Source organism: Hypomesus nipponensis, chromosome 14 (genome assembly GCF_054491055.1).
Source record: "Hypomesus nipponensis isolate SF chromosome 14, ASM5449105v1, whole genome shotgun sequence".
Taxonomy (NCBI): Eukaryota; Metazoa; Chordata; class Actinopteri; order Osmeriformes; family Osmeridae; genus Hypomesus; species Hypomesus nipponensis.
Window position 1 is genome coordinate 2,896,684 of NC_140374.1, and position 18,037 is coordinate 2,914,720.

The 18,037-nt window shown below is 46.6% G+C and overlaps 1 protein-coding gene across 3 annotated transcripts; it reads right to left on the reverse strand.

The window, feature by feature from the left end:
* Positions 1–204: 204 nt before the first annotated feature.
* rfx4 (regulatory factor X, 4) lies at positions 205–17,197 on the reverse strand. Of its 3 annotated transcripts, XM_084672778.1 has the most exons (19): positions 16,978–17,197; positions 15,286–15,337; positions 14,690–14,776; positions 14,247–14,307; positions 13,023–13,146; positions 11,346–11,407; positions 10,992–11,205; positions 10,451–10,528; positions 10,101–10,264; positions 9,877–9,977; positions 9,697–9,755; positions 9,427–9,571; positions 8,656–8,750; positions 8,016–8,133; positions 6,605–6,724; positions 5,302–5,463; positions 4,523–4,688; positions 4,145–4,283; positions 205–1,692 (listed from the first exon to the last, which is right to left on the reverse strand). In XM_084672778.1, exons 3-19 carry the CDS (start codon positions 14,703–14,705, stop codon positions 1,420–1,422), a joined length of 2,097 nt encoding a protein of 698 aa, XP_084528904.1. In that variant the 5' UTR covers positions 14,706–14,776; positions 15,286–15,337; positions 16,978–17,197; the 3' UTR covers positions 205–1,419. The 3 variants fall into 3 exon arrangements, with proteins under 3 accessions (XP_084528904.1, XP_084528903.1, XP_084528902.1); XM_084672777.1 differs by lacking the exon at positions 15,286–15,337 and having other exon boundaries at positions 4,523–4,649; XM_084672776.1 differs by lacking the exon at positions 15,286–15,337.
* Between the last annotated feature and the right edge of the window lie 840 nt (positions 17,198–18,037).

Consider the following 18,037-nt stretch of genomic DNA (forward strand, 5'->3'; position numbering starts at 1 on the left):
TACTTCTGACATGAGGCCACAGCTCCAAGTTACCCACAGAGAATGCAGAGTAGATCTTAAAATGGATTTGATTCCACAATAAATGAGAAATTCTTGAAGAAACAAATTCCACACAGTCATTTGGGTTTTAAAAATTATTTATGTGGCAACAAATAATTCCACATACATATCAGATTAAACTGTAACAGTTTACCAGTCACCACATAAGTTGTCCAGTGCTTTTATTTACAGAAAAAGTGACTAAAGTTCATGTGTGTTACACTTTGATATCCTTCCCTTTATAACCTACCCATAGGGTAAAAGGTCCACAGTAGCTTTGAGTGCATAATATAACACACAAACCTAGGTTAATGTTTCTTTTACTATTCAAACAAAAATAAATCAAATATACCAACTGTAATGCAGAGACACAAACAACCATAACACCATGTTACAAAGTTACAGAAAATACATCTATAGTATGTTCTCTCACAAATACAGCAAAATCAGCTTGTGACAAATATGCACACAAATATTTTTTTGCCGAGACACAGTGCCCAGTCATAGTATTCACGAGTAGATAACTGATAAAGGCCCTGGGATTGTTTAGTTGTTTTTGGCCCAAAAAGACACTGTGACATGACACAGCCCTCAGGCGGTGCTTATGTCAATGCTTCTGGAACTTGGCTGCTGTTGAGTGCCTTCTGACAGCACACTTGGCCGACAGGGTCAACGGGGTTGTTAAAAGACGGTGCTGACGTCAACCACTGCGAACCACGTAAACACTGTTCCAGTCCGGTACATTAGTGACGGAGATGGGGGTGGGGGTGGGGGGGCAAGGTGTTTACTTAGGGAAAAACATTGGCTGAAAGGGATCAGTATTCATAAAGGCACAGGTCGGCAGATGCGATTCATACGTCCACTATGACCACAACTGGCCTCATTTCTTTGTAAAAACGTGATGTTTAGCTTTGAAACCTTTATTCTTCATAGGCAACAAGACGCCTGAGAAAAAGAAGGACTGACGGGCGATGGCACCACAAACACTTGATTGATTCTGTGTCAAGTCTCAAGAGCACCCGCCTGTGATCCCTGTGTCGTGTGCCTTTTTCTGGGCGGGGCGGCTGGGGGCAGTGTGAGGTCTGCGTCCAGGGGGCAGAGTGAGGTCTGCGTCCAGGGGGCAGAGTGAGGTCTGCGTCCAGGGGGCAGTGTGAGGTCTGCGTCCAGGGGGCAGAGTGAGGTCTGCGTCCAGGGGGCAGTGTGAGGTCTGCGTCCAGGGGGCAGTGTGAGGTCTGCCTCCAGGGGGCAGAGTGAGGTCTGCGTCCAGGGGGCAGAGTGAGGTCTGCGTCCAGGGGGCAGAGTGAGGGGAGTGTCACTCTGGGTGGACGTGCACATTTGTCCAGGACGTTTCTAGTGAGGGCTGAGCGGAGGGGGGAGGGGCTATTTAGCCCACCCGGTAGTGGCCTCGCCGTTGATGTAGGCAAAGCCGGGGAAGTGTTGTGAGTGTTCGTACTCAGAGTTCCTGCGCGGGGCCAGGGGAGAGTACATGTCCCCTGGGGAGGGGTAGCGTGTGGAGTGCATAGGGGGGCTAGCGTAGCAGCTGCCTGCGGGAGAGACCTCCGGCCAGCGAGGAGCCACAGCAGCAGGGTGGAGCCGGGGAGCACCACCCATCAAGCATGGCTCCATTCGAGACATCTGGCTGTTGAGGGGGTACTGTAAAATAGAAGAAATAAACTGTCAGTTTGAATGATGGTAAGTAGTAAGTAAGTTAAGTTTATTTGTATAGCACCTCTCGCATATGAAAATCACAAAGTGCTTCACAACAAAATGCAATACAACACTACAACAAATAAAGAATACAGGAACATTTTAAATAGAAAAAAACATGACAGACAACCTAAAAACCCGTCAACTAACTAAAAGCCCTGCTTGAATAGCAAAGTCTTGAGTTGCTTTTTAAAAGCTTCGACAGAACTTGCACTCTGTATAAAGGGAGGCATGGCATTCCCCAACCTAGGAGCCACTGCTCGGAATGATCGATCTCCTCTCATTTTGAAAGTGGTACAGGGAACCACTAAAAGCTTTTGACACAATGACCTCAAATTTCGAGTGGGGGTATGAAGCTGTATTAAATCAGAAATGTAGGGTGGAACTTTACCATGCAGGGCTCTGAAAGTGAAGACCAGGATTTTTCTATGGTATAGAAATAATTAATTCCATCTAGAATCAGACTGATATGTGACGATCAATATTTATCGATACAGATTGATGAACACACTGACATATGAAGCCAAGTTGGAGAAAGAAAATAAAAACCAGATTAGGACAGGACTTGGTCAAGGTGATTTTGTTTTGCAATGTTATTTATCTTTAAATGTGCGTTAACGTCAATAATGTTCCCCCCAAAAAACCTGGACTTGGATAAGCGGCTTTCCGGTATTATTTTTGTTGCCCTGGGTAACACAACCACTAACAGCCCTGATCAAGCCTGACTCTCTTAGAAAACATTTTTGGCCAGCTGAGGAATCTATCACAGTGTTCCATTCGTGTCATTATCATGTCTCCTTACTGGCAGAGTCCCTGAGGACAAAGACAAGACATTGTGCCCAATTTAAGTTGTGAGCAGAGAGGGAAAAAGTGGAAGTGAAAAGTCTATCTCTTTTCGTACTAAATATAAACAGGAAACAGTTGGGTCAGTCATAGGGATGGAAAAAGCCAGCGGCCCGGGTCAGGACTCAGGACGGCTGGTTCTGTAACCTCTTGTTCACGCGCAGAAAAGAGACCATTGAATAACAATATTTTAATAAAAGCCTCCTACACTGTCGTATGGCCGAGGAGGGGACCAATGAAGAGCCTATTGAGTGCCGGGAAGGGGGAGGGACTGAGGAGGGCCCCTCTGGGCCCCAGCCAAGACACCTTTCACCAGCGGCTTCCGCTACAGAGTGGAGTGGGGGAAGGGAAAACTGAGGCTGAGGGGAAAGAGGCTGATACGGCTAAGGGCCAGTTTATCTCCTTCCATTCCAGACAGGGGATGATAGAGGGGAGGCTGGGGAGGAGGCTGGAGGGTCCTTGACAAGGATTTACACTTAGAGGGGTCGACTCACACCACTTGCCCCTGCAAAGTCCACATGAGACCCGATATCAACAACACCTCGTCACAGCTGGACCCTGTCTTCCTCGCCCTCTTCTTCCATATGAAACATGCTCTTGGATTCACAGTACACTGATCAATTCTCTCTGTCTCTGTCTCTGTCTCTGTCTCTGTCTCTCTCTCTCTCATCCCATCTCTCTTTCACACGCTCGGCTTTCTCAATATCTCTCTTCTTTTTCATTTTCATTTTTTTTTCTCACACTCTCCGTCTCTTTCTCCCCACACAGTCCCCTCTCCACAGTTCGCACCACATTGTCAGCATCAGAGCAACGTCTTGCATACTAAGGAGCAGGTTCGTCGCCCCTCCTGTCCGTATTAACATTCCTGACTGATTTACAGCCTGTGGTAAGTTCACCCTCACAAAAGCAAGAGTGGAATTCACACCACGGTAACGACCTCAAATTGAGAATAAACAACCAACGTTGTTATCGTGAGGTTCTGAGCAGAGAGCAGATTAACAATACCTACAGTACACTAGAGTACACATAAAAAATAAATAAAAAAAACATACAAAACACATGACACTAGATGAACCTGCCCAAAAATTGTAGTTCACAGGGTAGTTGATTAAGGCCAAATCAAACACCTAATATTTACTTAACAACGCAAACAAATGGACTATGTTGAAGCGATTATGTTTCACCCCGCCCCTTCATGAAACATGCAGTCTCTGACAGTTTCTTTGTGGGACGCTGTGAGGCAGAGCTGCTCTAACGATCTTAATGGCCTACTTTGACGTCAGAAGAACACCAAGGAGATACAGATCCAAGAACAGTAACAAAGGCCTGTGGGTGTGGAGTTTGCAATTCAAACTTTTATCCGGCCGTGATCTTGAACACCACAATCATCATCCCATTTGGTACCGGAGAGGGTCCGACCCCAGAAACTGACGCTCGTGTTTCATCAAGATGGCCACGTAACATTATTTCATGAAATGACTCACTGATTTCACAGAGTATTGGTTGTGGATCATTGGTAGGTGGCGTGGTTGGGTGTGTGGGGTTGGCGACAGACCTGTGCAGACGTGCGATGGTAGGAGGGGTAGTGGAGGGGGGCTGGGAGGCCAGGTTCGTGGGTCAGACTGGGGTACTGGCTCTGGATGGAGTGGGGGTGCTGGTTGGTGTAGCTGCCGTAGTTGTAGCTGCCCGTGTACCTAACATGAAAACACACTAGCAAGTCAGTAAACAACACAGTTTATTTGACTTATACAGGGGTTAGAACCAGAAATAGGTTTATTGCAAAGTCGATTTTCACATAAAAGGAATTTGCTTTGGTTTTGATGACGCATAACAATGAACACGTAGTGCGAGGACAAAAACAGGCAAGTACAGAATTGCAAGAAGGGCAAAATAGAGTGACATAAGTGCCGTGGTCGTGGCTGTGATTGCTCACCCGTGCTCATCCCTGTGAGCGTAGACCGGCATCCGGAGGGCAGAGGAGGGGGGGGGCACAGAGGCTCCACCGCGCATACAGGGCAGCTGCTGTCCGCCCTCAGAGGGGGCTCCACCGGACGTTGTCACTGTGTACGTAAGGGACCAGGTATATGACTGAACTGCGCCTGGCACACACACACAAGTACACACACAGAGACACAGGGGTTGTTGGCACAGAGAAACCTACATGCCATTACCCTTAGCAAATCCACACTCAGACACCTGGGTCAATTACAGAGATTCATTACTTGAGAGTATTTCTGAAGTTATTAAGGTGCTGTTTCACATGATGCACTTGTGGCACTGATCCATTAGCTGTCCTTGCAGTTGGTATGACTGTGTCTATGTTTCGATAGTTTGATCTTTGTATAGTTTTAAAGCCAGGTCTGCTCATGTCCAGCAAACCTGGAACAGCAAGTGCAGGTGCAACCATACACAGTGTTGATCCAATATATGGATAATAATACTGGACTATCACCACCTTGTCGCTTTGACTTTTTTACATATTTACATTTTATGCTAAATGAATAAAATGTAAATATAAGTATAGTAAAGTCAAAGTGACAAGGTGTTGATAGTCCAGTAGATGACCTCCACGTGAACTAGCCCCTCTCCATTTCCCCGACCATCCTGCGTCCACTCTTGTTCCTTCTACGCTTTCCTACTCCCCGCTCCCCCCCTCCCCCCACTCCTCCCCGCCCCCGCCCCCTACCCACCCCTCTCCCAGTGCAGTCTCACCTGTGCTGGAGGTTGCCCCTGGGTAGTCTGGGGACTGGGCTGCGTTGGGGGAGCTGGCGGAGGGGACCCCCACCGAGGGGACGGACTTGGCCGGGGAGAAGGGGCCTGGGGAGGCGGAGGTTGGCGTGGTCTCTGTTAGCATCGGTTCCTCTTCTCTCTCAGCTGAAAGGATCGAGATGGTCGAGCGTCAACACACAGGCGTAGTGACTCTACGCTACTGTACGTACTACCTATCTTTAGATAAGGGCAGCCTGTCGGCTTTGTGAGAGGTGGTTCAGATCAAGAGGAAAGGTGGACATGGTTATCGGATGTATCCCAGATTTATAAGGAAGCGAGAGGAAGAAGGGTGGGGGGTGAGGGGTGTAGGGTGAGGGGTGGAGGGGTGAGGGGTGGAGGGGTGAGGGGTGGAGGGGTGAGGGGTGGAGGGGTGAGGGGTGGAGGGTGAGGGGTGGAGGGGTGAGGGGTGGAGGGTGAGGGGTGAGGGGTGGAGGGTGAGGGGTGAGGGGTGAGGGGTGGAGGGGTGAGGGGTGAGGGGTGGAGGGTGAGGGGTGGAGGGGTGAGGGGTGAGGGGTGGAGGGTGAGGGGTGGAGGGTGAGGGGTGGAGGGGTGGAGGGGTGGAGGGTGAGGGGTGAGGGGTGGAGGGTGAGGGGTGGAGGGTGAGGGGTGGAGGGGTGGAGGGGTGGAGGGTGAGGGGTGAGGGTGAGGGGTGGAGGGGTGAGGGGTGGAGGGGTGAGGGGTGAGGGGTGGAGGGTGGAGGGTGGAGGGTGGAGGGGTGAGGGGTGGAGGGTGAGGGGTGAGGGGTGAGGGGTGAGGGGTGGAGGGTGAGGGGTGGAGGGGTGAGGGGTGGAGGGTGAGGGGTGGAGGGTGAGGGGTGGAGGGTGAGGGGTGGAGGGGTGAGGGGTGGAGGGTGAGGGGTGGAGGGGTGAGGGGTGAGGGGTGGAGGGGTGGAGGGGTGAGGGGTGGAGGGGTGAGGGGTGGAGGGTGAGGGGTGGAGGGTGAGGGGTGGAGGGGTGAGGGGTGGAGGGTGGAGGGTGAGGGGTGAGGGGTGGAGGGTGAGGGGTGGAGGGTGAGGGGTGGAGGGGTGAGTGGTGGAGGGATGAGGGGTGGAGGGGTGAGGGGTGAGGGGTGGAGGGTGAGGGGTGAGGGGTGAGGGGTGGAGGGTGAGGGGTGAGGGGTGGAGGGGTGAGGGGTGGAGGAGTGAGGGGTGAGGGGTGGAGGGGTGAGGGGTGGAGGGTGAGGGGTGAGGGGTGAGGGGTGGAGGGTGGAGGGTGAGGGGTGAGGGGTGAGGGGTGGAGGGGCTGACCTGTGCTGCCCTCTGCCTTCATGGCCCTCAGGAGATCGTTGGCCCTCTCCTGGCAGTGCAGAGACTCCAACAGGTACAGCACATAGTCATCAAACATCAGGTGGATCAGGTGAAAGGAGCCTGGGAGCGAAGAGGAAGGGTAAGGCAGGAGGGAGAGAGGAGAGATGGGTGTTAAAGGTTCAGAATCAGAAATCGGTTTATTCGCCATGTATGTTATATAAACACGGAATTTACTGTGGCAGGGTACAAAAGTACAAAAGAAAACAATTTAAATATAAAATAAAATATATATAAAAATAAGAATAAGAATGAGCAGCGTGAATGGTCAACATAGTGCAATCGGATACTGAGATGCGATCAATCCAAGCCCAGAGATTATGCAGATCAAAATGGCGCTTTACTCAAAGCTCTACCGTCCAGTCTGAGTCAGAAGGTTTGTGAGTCTGAGGTTAAACCGTTCAACCACTCATCATCCAACAACACAATAAGGTAGGTCTAAATCACCGACCAAGAGAGTGCAGCAATATGACTTCCTGGGTCATGCAGTCAGTAATACGGGTTTCCTTCACTTCAACAAGGCCCTCCTAGAATTATTTCACGGCCGCACAGCTCGACACAGACATGGTGGGAGATCACTGTGATTAAAAAGTAGCCGGGTTGGTTCCTGCTGCAAAGTCACTGCCTCAATGATGAAGAGGAGTGACCCTTGGGTTGGGGTAGGGGGCGCGGGAGGGACGGCACAATCCTGACATTGTGCTGGTCAGTCCTACCAGAGTGAACGTCATAAACACTGTTGGGTAATCAAGGAACGGGAAACCATTCTGCCCGGTCATAAAAATGGAAAGACGGACAAACACATTGCAGTGGGGGGGGGGGGGGGGGGGTTCGCCTTTGTTAATGAGCTGTTTTTGCACAGGGAGCTGCTTTATCAAAACACAGCAACCAGCTGTGTCTTTGGTATTCACAGACAGGGCAGTGGAAAAGGAAAGGGGGAGGACAAGAGGGAGGGAAGCCATTTTATTTTTATTTTCTCCTTTTTTTCTCCTTTTTTTTTTTTTTTTTTACAACACCTATCTCTTTCAGTCCCCATAGTCATGCACTGGTGGCTAGTGGAGTAAAGAGGAGTGCACAGGCGGGCAGCCATCTTTACTGAGGGTCTATTGGGTCTGCGGACACACAGGAGGAGTTCTTTTTGTCTGCTCTATTTTACTGTTCCACTGCGACACTGACTTAGACCGAGACACCTATTTCTCATGCCTTCTACATCAGCTTAACCTCCCAAGTAATGAAAACCTGCTACCCCCCCCCCCAAAAAAAAACAAACAAACAAAACAAAACAACAACAAACAAAAAACCTGCTTTAGCTTGTCCATTTAAGGGCGTTACAGCTACTCAACTCACGGCTACTCACCGAAGCTGGGCGCGCTGTGTAGGGTCATGTCTCGGATGACTCGAGTCCCGAAGCACGACCACATGAGCAGGAACTGCTGGGCCCCTCTCTTCAGACACCCAGGTCTCTTCCCCGCCACCTAGAGGGAACATTTCCATGAGAAAGGAACGGAGGAGGAGGGGATGTGGGGGTGGAATTAACCCCTAGGTCCGTATTGGGGCTTAACCCCTCAGGAACGAAAAAACATGTCAACAAGTCAACTATTTAATTTGCCCCCAGGGACACGCCTTCCTATTGAACTATTGTCTGGCAAGTCAGGGGCGTTGCCTCGGCAACCACATTTTACAAGCCCATATCTGGCAAGTAATGGCAGCAAATGGGGGCTCTTGAAGACATCATTAACTTAGGGAACTGCTATGTAAGGCCCCTGCGCATCAGTGATGGGTTAATACAAATGACGCTCACATGCAGCGTCACCCTTTGAACATGCATAATCCTAATTGATTTGCAGAAAAATATTGAGACAATCTGCTAAATGTATTCTCTTCATGAACCCTAACCCCCGCCACAAAACAGAAAAGGCTCGACAACAGAGATTGCAAAGGGTGCATCAGGTGACAACCAGTGCAAAGTGTGTTCAGAGAATCTAACGCGTGCTGACCTTGACCACACAGCGGTCCACCATGGTGTCCAGCCACTCAATGTAGGCCTCAATGGGAGACTGCTCTTCTAATAGACGGTCAAACTCCTGGAACACTGGGAACAGGATAGAGGGACAACATTCTGAGAAACAGCTAGTCAACACACAGTCTGAAACCAAGTTAGTCAGCAAACTCTGAAACCAAGCTAGTTAACACACAGTCTGAAACATTCCAAGTCAGCACACACTCTGAAACATATCTAGTGAACACACAGACACATGTCTTCTTGAATTGTTTTTGATCGTTTGAAACCTACTATATGGCACCCCACACACGAATATAAAAAAGTAGAAAGTCTTACGAACATAATGAGTTAATCATGAATCGAGTGTGGCTGCATCTCCTAGTATAGATGAGTGAATGTAGTAGGCTTCTTGGTCTCCTAGCACCCACGGAGCAGTGACCCCTGACCCCTGCTGACACCTTCTGAAGGAGGGCCCTGGAGGGGCTTGGAGCTGCCCTGCAGGGTGTTTCAGAGGGAATTGAACTGTGTAACCTCCATCATTAGAGCTGCTCTCTCCTGGTCGTGGGAATCACTCTGAGATCTCTAACTCTGAGTGGGAGCTCAAGGCGGCCGTGGAGTTGGACGTCTTTAGGACAAGCGTCGCTCCAACATTTGGCACCCACAAACACTCGAGCACACATATACCTACAGACACACACGCCCACGAACACAAACATATACTTACTCACACGCCCCCCGCCCCCCCCCCCTCCATTGACTGACTTACGGTCTATGATGAGGCTGCGGTGTTCCTCTCTGGAGTCCTCCATGGTGTACAGGGTCTGCTTGGTGATGCTGTTCAGGTCCACGTTCCTCCAGTCCTCCAGCATCTGGAAGGTGATGTCGGCACTGTGGATCACTGTCCTGGACGCCTGGAAACACGTTGTGACATTTATGGAGTTAAAGACCGGATATTATACGGGGTACCATCACATGTACGGGTATAGGGATTGTTTGATGTATTCAAATTCCCTTTTATTACTTTCATAAACTGTACCTGACATAGATGGTTTAAAGATGTTTGTCGTTTCAGAATCTGGGAGAATCTCCGAGACACTGTGGAAAGGAGGTTAACTTATGAACGTTCAATGATAAGGCACCAACAATAACATTCAACATCTCCCGACATCAAAATACTACAAAAAAGCTGATGATGTAAACATGTTCATGTACCTACATTCAAACTTGATATTCCTCAAGTTTTCTGGCAGGTCGTGAAGTGCTACCTTCAGCCATTCGTCCAGCTGTTTAGCAAACTTCCTGATTACCTGGGTCAAGCTGGACAAGAGAGGAGATTGCAGAGGTCACAAGGAAGGTCAGCCTGGGTTCGAAAGCATCAAACATGACACACCTGATCCTTCCTGCTCCCTGCGATCCCTGAGAGAACCTGTGTCCACTTACCTGTCAGGCAGAGCCTGTAACACGGTAGGCATTAGGACCCCGGAGATGGCCTTGTAGAGGATGGAGTCACACACACCCACGATGTTGACCACGGTGGAGGAGCCGAGGACGGGCAGCATGTGTGGGGGCATGCCTTGCCAGAAGTGCAACAGGAAGCTCTGAACCTGCAGGATCACAAATGAAGATGAACAGCTGTGTCACTGCCACCTTTTCTGACTTCTGACTTCTCATGAACACGTGTTTTGAACAGGGATTCCAATGTAATCGATCTAAAACAATATTTCTCCAGTGTATAATAAGTGTATATTTGAATGGTACACAGGTTAGACCTTTCATATCCAAAGTCTGACCTCATCAAAGTTGGCCCTTATGACTGTATCTAGTATCCTCTGGCAGTGGGTCCTGTACATCATGATGAATGTGGACACCTGATGGGAACAGTGAGAGAATGGGACAAATGTTGGAACTCTTTAAAAGCTCATTGTTAACTAAAAAGCTTCTAAATGTTCTAAATCTCTGAAAGAGCTATATGAAAAAAAAAACAAGAAGATAAATCTTTCACAAAGCAGGTTTACTAATGAAAACCAGTTACAGTCTCCATTGGGGGGATGTTATATAAACCTGGCAACACACAAACCATTTAAAATCAAGGCCCCCCTATTTAAAGCTAGACAGCTAGTGCCTGTCCTTTGTCCGGCGCGGAATCTTATTATCTCTCCACAAGATTAAGAGTTAGTGAGGAGCCAGGGTGTAAATACTCAAGGTCCTTCTCTAAACCTCCACCCAGTGAAGGTCCCAGATAAAAGGGGAGATGTGGAGGGGGTGAGGAACTGGTTGGATGGAAGGAGGGACAGGGGGGAAGAGGAGGAGGACTTTTAGAGTCCTGTTTACCTTCTCCTCTGGCAGACTGGCGGGCAGATTTAGGTCTTTGACATTTGGGAACTCTGGCAGAAGCGTCCCCAGCTTGGAGCGCGGTGAATACGCCACGGTCTGCTTGGTCACCTCCTTCTTGCCCGTCTCGTTCACCCACGCTGCCCCCTTCTTGGAGTACATGACATCGTAGTACTGGGAACTCTCCTTCACCGCGATGCCATAGTAGTGGTACCTGGGATGGGGGGGGGGACAGGGGGGGGGGGACAGGGAGAACAGAAAACAATAATAATATAAAAACTTTCTTTGTGACCTAAATAGATGAAATACAACGAAGCGAAAGTCAGGAGGGTTGTGGAGGACAGCTGGTCTTACTTTGACTGGCCCCTGGTGCCCAGCCTTCTAGTTGTCAGCTGGGGGAACTGCTGCCTAATAATCTGGTGAAGAGAGAAATCTGTCAGTCATCCTACCAGTTCAGCAGCACTTAGAGGACAGATAAATGATTCTTCCCTTTTGTATTAAGATACTGGCATGATGCTTTACTTGTCACATTTACTAAGACGGTAAAGAATAATTAATCAGCGATCAAAGTCAATGCATTTACAAAAATGCTTATAGAGGTCCGTTATCCATGACGGAAAAAACTACTATATTCAGAACATACCCATTTTACATGGTATTTATTGTTTTTGCAATTGGTAGATTTTGATAAAATGAATCTCTATTAGTTACTTAGAATGAACCACTTAAACTATTAGTGTCAAAGAACAAATAATCAATTTAAATCTATAGAAAAAGTTGACTATCTATTTGATAAAGTAGATTGGATTAGAAGGTCAAAGGGGGTTTCTTAGCCTGAGACCAAGACAAATCCACACTATGGGAGAAAAGGGCTTTGGGAATGATCCATTTCTGACAGGTTTGGTTTTCAATCTATTTATTTATGTTAAAAAAGGTTCCAATATCATCCCTTCTTCCTTTTTAACTTTCCTTTTTTCTCGCTAACTGCTTCTCTCTTTCTCTTTTTAACTCTCTCCCCCACCTTCCCTCCCTCCCTCCCTCCCTCCCTCCCTCCCTCCCTCCCTCCCTCCCTCCCTCCCTCCCTCCCTCCCTCCCTCCCTCCCTCCCTCCCTCCCTCCCTCCCTCCCTCCCTCCCTCTCTCTCTCTCTCTCTCTCTCTCTCCCTCGCTCTCTTTTTGTCCATGAGAGATTGGCTCCTTGGTCTAGCTCCCGGTGCAGAAACTTTAGCAAACAGTGGAGCTCTCCATTGTACAGGATGAAAAAAGAGGGCAAGCTGTGAAGTTTCTGTCAGGGTCCGCTTGATAAATGAGCAGACAGAGAGGCGGGCCGGACCCTCTCTGGTGGTTTTGTCCCAAATCAATGAAGCCTTCCTAAAGGACACCCCACACTGCTCCTGCCACTGATCTAACATTCCGCAACATCTCACCCTTCCAAATTTCCTTTAATTACACATTAATCCAGGCCCCTTCTCTTTTTCAATATCCTCCGACAGGAGATGGGGAAGGGCGGGGGTGGGGTAGCTGGGTGGGGTGTGGGCCCAGAGTGGGGGTTTGTGGGGGAAGATGGTGGCGACTGATTGGACAGGGGGCTGCTCTGGGATTGTGGGAACCCACACAAGCACATCTTTTCTGTATTTATGTTCTCTGTCCAACTGTTTTACTACAGCAAACATTAACATCCTAATGGTACATCTGCACTACGTAAAGACATTTAGCAAAAACTGAAATAATTTCAATGTCATATTATCCGTACTACATATGGACACAAGCTAAAGAAAAATGATCCAGAGTTTAAAAGGCACACCTAGACGAGAAGTAAGTTATCTCTTCCATGGCTTTGCACCAAAACCGCCACATATCAAATTGTATAGCCATAACTTTGCACATATAATTTATTAGCCAGTCCCTTCACCTCCTGTAGTTATCAGCAGGTCTCTTTTTAGCTAGCCAGCATCCACCCACAGTCTGCTGTGTCATTCCATGTGATTGTAAATACAAACAAATATTAGAAGGCTGCAATTCTAAGGTGGTACCTTTCCGAAGCTAGCGGCGTTGACAGGCTGAGTGTCGTGTTTCTCGCAGAAGTCCAGGTAGTGCATGTATAGAGCACTCCGAGGAATACAAACGCCCTCTGCTATCTCGTAGTTCTCCTCTAACCTGAGGAGGAAGCAGCTGACAGTCAATACAGCAAGATTAACAAGAATATATCATCATGATAGTACCAACTAGAATATATCACCATAACAGTACCAAGTAGAATATATAATCATACCAGTACCAACTACAATGATAGTGACAATATCAAATATATCACAACAATGGTACCAATTATTCCAGCAAAAGTACCAACCAAATATATGTCAGCAACAATACTAACTTGAATATAAAGAAGTATCAATTCTAGAATATATAACCGCAAAAGTATCAACTGTAGTTTATAGGTCAATAATAGTATTCTAGAGATATATCCCCACAACAGTGCCAACTTATATATACACGCTGTACACCTAAAATAACATACCCAGCATACAATACAATATCAAGTTAAAATTCAAACATCAACTCTAGTGAATCAACTCTAGTTGACCACAAAATCGATGGTGTTCATCCCAATCATATGGAATGTATTTTTGTGTTAATCGCAAGAACACAGGATCAACTCTGGATCCTTCGATCACAGGACCTACTCAGGTGTACATCTCCAGCCCCTTCATCAGCTCTACCTCCACCACATAATAACCTGTCTTGGCCACACTGCAGATCAATATACAGTCTTTCAGAGTGAAAGATTTACAAGCACTCAAATGGTTCCAGGCAAACAAACATGACATTGCAGTAGCCTTTAAATCAACACATGTTTATAGTATCTCCTGGCCAATATATATAACTACTGTTAATCCACAAACACAGTTCAATTTACACTCAGTATCGGGCACGTTCTGACACCCTTGACAAGAGGGACATGACAATACAAACACTTAACAGCACCCACCCCCCAACAGGTGGATTTGAAGCTTTCACCAGTACAGAGTTGAGAAGTTAACAGATTCCAATTTTATATCAAATACAGACCAAAAAAAAGCTGTTCCATAATTTTAATTTACACAGGTGAATTTGTATAATCTGCGGAAAATGTTTTAGGTAAAAAGTGTATTCCTCAACCACTTAAATATCTCTAAATGTGTTCTCGACCACTCGACAGGGGTATTTTCCAGATGACAGGTCATTAGAAGAGGGGGCAGGAGGAGGACACTCACCACTGAAGAGTCGCCGGTGTTGAATGTGGTTTAGAGGCTCGGTTGTTTTCCTTCTCCTCATCTTTTACAAACAAAAACAAGTCAGTTATTTCACAATATCGCAAACTCAAGGAATTCAAACACTTCTGTTAAAGATGGCAACAAATAGCAGTATTTGTAAAAGCACAAATTCTGTTTTCCGTGGCTTTAATATAACATTTGCAGGTGTATTTAAAACAATCAACACAGTACTATGCAATTCCATGTCTCTATTTTTTTTGTGTTTAATTCAAGATTTAAATAACCTAAACATTATCAGAGAAATCCATTACTAAATTACTGTTTTCTGACCTAGCCTATAGCAGTTTTAAAATATTTCTCACTGCCTTTACATGAAAGTAATGACAAATGATTAATTTTGCAGTAATGCAGGATGTGAAACCAAACCAGTGCGCCATGCTTACTTTCATCGTTGGACATGTTCCCCAGGGATGTGTGACTGGAGTACCGTTTACTCTCGCTCTCATTAAGGCACCTCTCAATCCAGCTCTCTAAAACAAGTCAAACAGACTACAAGTCAAGGAAAACACAGAAACGTACAAAAGCGGTGTTTTGAATAAATGTTTGGATGCATCAAGGGTTGAAAAATGGTCAGCAATATTAAATCTATTCCCAAAGAGGACATTTGACTTTTTACTTTAAATGTTTCCAAGTAGGCCTAGTAAAACATTGCCTGTATAAACTTTTCACGTCACTTAGTGTGTCAGGAAAATTCGATAGCAATCAATTCTGCGGGCCTCGTCGCAGCTGGGTCTTTATTTGGGGTGTTTTCACCCAAACTGCAGGATTCCCGCATTGTTCAGGGGTGGACTACAAGAGCGCGCACTCGGGAACTGAGCCTGCATTGCAAGACCAGCCTCGCGACATAGAAGCCATTGTCCCTTTATAATTTCGATTTAGAAATAGCCCAAATGGCCTCCTTTCTTGGGACAGAGACCCTTATAATTTTGATCGTACTCGTGTAGATCCTGTTTCCCGCACGGGCCATGACAACTATTACCATATAGCAGCACTTGTCAGGATTGGCTGTTGGCATGGCAACAGGTCCCGTCCTATTAAAAGAGGGTCACATAAATGTAAAAGTTAAGGATGCAGAACTCACTTGCATTGATGATTCGACACCTCTTGGTAGATCGATGGCACGCGCACTTAGTGTTACCGTGCCACTTATCTAGGCTTACAGTAACATAACACAAAGACAGTTCACGGCCCTCTTAAGAATTTTGTTCAACAGGTTGTGTTGAAAATGGCCTAACTGAACAGAGCCTGTTTATACTGAGTCAAATATTTGTAATCCGAAGTAAGTTTCGATGTGAATTGAAAATGCATTTCTTTCTATCACCTTCAAATTTTTGCGCCGTGCAGCATCACTAGTTATTGATAATACTAACTCTTACCATAACATCGGCTACAATTCAGTTATGCAACATTTACATCTCTGCCATATTACTACAAGACGATATTTTAATAAACAATATTTTAAAGATCTGCTGGTTTTAAAAATGGTGTAATTGCCATTATTATCACTCAATATTAGTTAGGCTACTTTCATCGCCATTGTTATAAACCTTGGGTGATTATTACAACTGATATTACGAGCCTTATCACATTCTAATATAATCTAGGGCCTATTATTGTCTGTAAGAATGAGAACTTTCACTCAAGAGAGGAATTTGACAGACCTATTTAAGTTTGATGTTTTCATACGTGAATTTGTCACATCAAAATTATTCTAACTCCTTTCAGTCAAGGATATGTTTAGTTCACTGAGCTGAAAGTAATGATCTATTGTGGCCGGGATCCTTTGGTTGTAATTGAATAATTTGCCATGGACACAGATAAGGCGGGTTCAAAATAATTGGATTAAAATTGATCAACGGCTGAAATGGATTTTGGATCATTTTGAACACTATTTAGTTCAGTTGCCTGAATGATAAATTACACCACTGATACTGCAGAAAACCGCATGATTAGTCAGACGACAATAGGCTAATCAAATAAAGTTGCATTGTAAAAATTCAATTTTTCTATTCAATTGTAGCCTTGTTGGTAAATGCATGTTGCAAAGCAACTACATAAAACAGTCAATCGTTCGGATTGATTTAGCATAGTTTACACATGATACGCCTACATGTTATTATATTATTGGTTATATTCAATATTCCTTTTAAAAACATGTCACAGTGTAGGCCAATTGGGTGGCTTTATAGATCCGGTTTCAGCGGTTAATCGAAGCTTTCTCCCAAGTTGTTTACAAGTAGCCTGGCAGGTGCATCACTTGAGCACCTACACGCCATAATTTTTTAATGGCGGACTTAATATTAAAGTAATTGATAATAATTGATGTCATTTAACTAATGCTTCATCGTCGTTTTAAGTGTCATCTTGCCATCATCTTAATTTCCAACGTTTAGTGATTTGGCAAGGATTTAAAATTGATTCATAAAACCACCATGTCCACTCTTTTGCCTTCTAAAAAAAACTTTTAACCAAAACTTCGACTAAAAGCAGCCCAATATCTTATCCAAAACGACATCCTCTAAAATCAAATGAACAAAAAAAGTCAAATTCATCAATAACTCAAGTTGAACATCCCCGAGTGGCTGCAGGGAGATAGAGAGCCTCCAGGGCCAGATCAGGTCTCCAGAGCAGGGCCACGTCTCCTAAGCTTCCCCCAGACCGCAGGACCAACCTGTGGAATCCATGTCAGGCTCCTCCAGCAGCCCACAATGCATCCTCTTCCCATCAACAGCACACAGGCTCCTCCAAGGAAAAAATGGCTTTGTGCTCGTCTCCACCTCCTCAGTGGGTCTCCCCTTGTCTCGCTCCGCGTTTGTGTGACCACTGGCCGTCACAGGAGATGTGGAGGATCTGAGGACCGCAGAGAGAACGCCGGTGGTGGTGGTGGAGGAGGGGAGGGTGGAGGGGGGGCTGAGGGAGCAGGGGGAGGTGGAGGAGGGGGGTAGAGACTCCAGAAATCCAGTGGGGGGAGAGCCAGACCCGTCAAAATGTTTGCTGATGTTTCATGGGAAAGGGGCTGATTTTATAGGAGCTCTGATGAGGCCATGTCATTGATAGGCTCGCTGGCTTGATGAATGGCCTCGAGTCAGATGGGGATGTGGCAAGGCTCACTGGAAGTCTTTTGTGAGCCTGTTTTGAATAAGAAAAGCTCCCTTCTCAAGAAAAAAAAGGCTTAGATCTACGCAATCCCAGCACTGTGGGCTCCCCCTCCTCCATTATAGCATTTAATACGTTTTTATACACCCCCCACCTCCACACACACACACACACATATAGACACACACCATTTGCTTGCCACTCTTATTTAAATGAACACTTTTGCCACAACAGGAAACTTTCTAGATGTCTGTCTCTTGGCGACCAATGGAAGTTCCATCTAGAGGGGCAAGTTAAAATCAACTGTGGAACAGGACAATCTTTTTTTCCCCACTCCACTATCTCTTCTATAAACACAAACAAGGTCCGTCATTGTTCATGCTTGCGCCCTAAAACGGATGAGGACAAATGGATCAGCCAGCCACCCCTGTAAACCTCTAATGTGAAAATGCCACAAGTGTGAACATTTTGGGAGGGTTCCCTCCGTCCCCCCTGCTCCCCCCTCCCGACACTCTCTAGTTGAGGCAACCTTATTTTAGTGTGCCTCAGAGGAGAGCCCGGGCCACAATGGGGGGGAAGTAGCAGTGCAAAGCCAGGGGCTGGGAGGGCTGGGAGGGCTGTGATGGAGTGCCTGA

Bases quoted from the DNA above. Each gene is read 5' to 3' on its own strand.
- rfx4 (XM_084672776.1), bottom strand. From the start codon at position 17,020: ATGCATTGTGGGCTGCTGGAGGAGCCTGACATGGATTCCACAG. The intron at 10,265-10,450 runs GTCAGACTTTGG...GTGATCCTGCAG, and splicing joins TAAGGGCCAACTTTGATGAG to GTTCAGAGCTTCCTGTTGCA. The intron at 9,572-9,696 runs GTACAGTTTATG...ACGTGTTTCCAG, and splicing joins CTTTAAACCATCTATGTCAG to GCGTCCAGGACAGTGATCCA.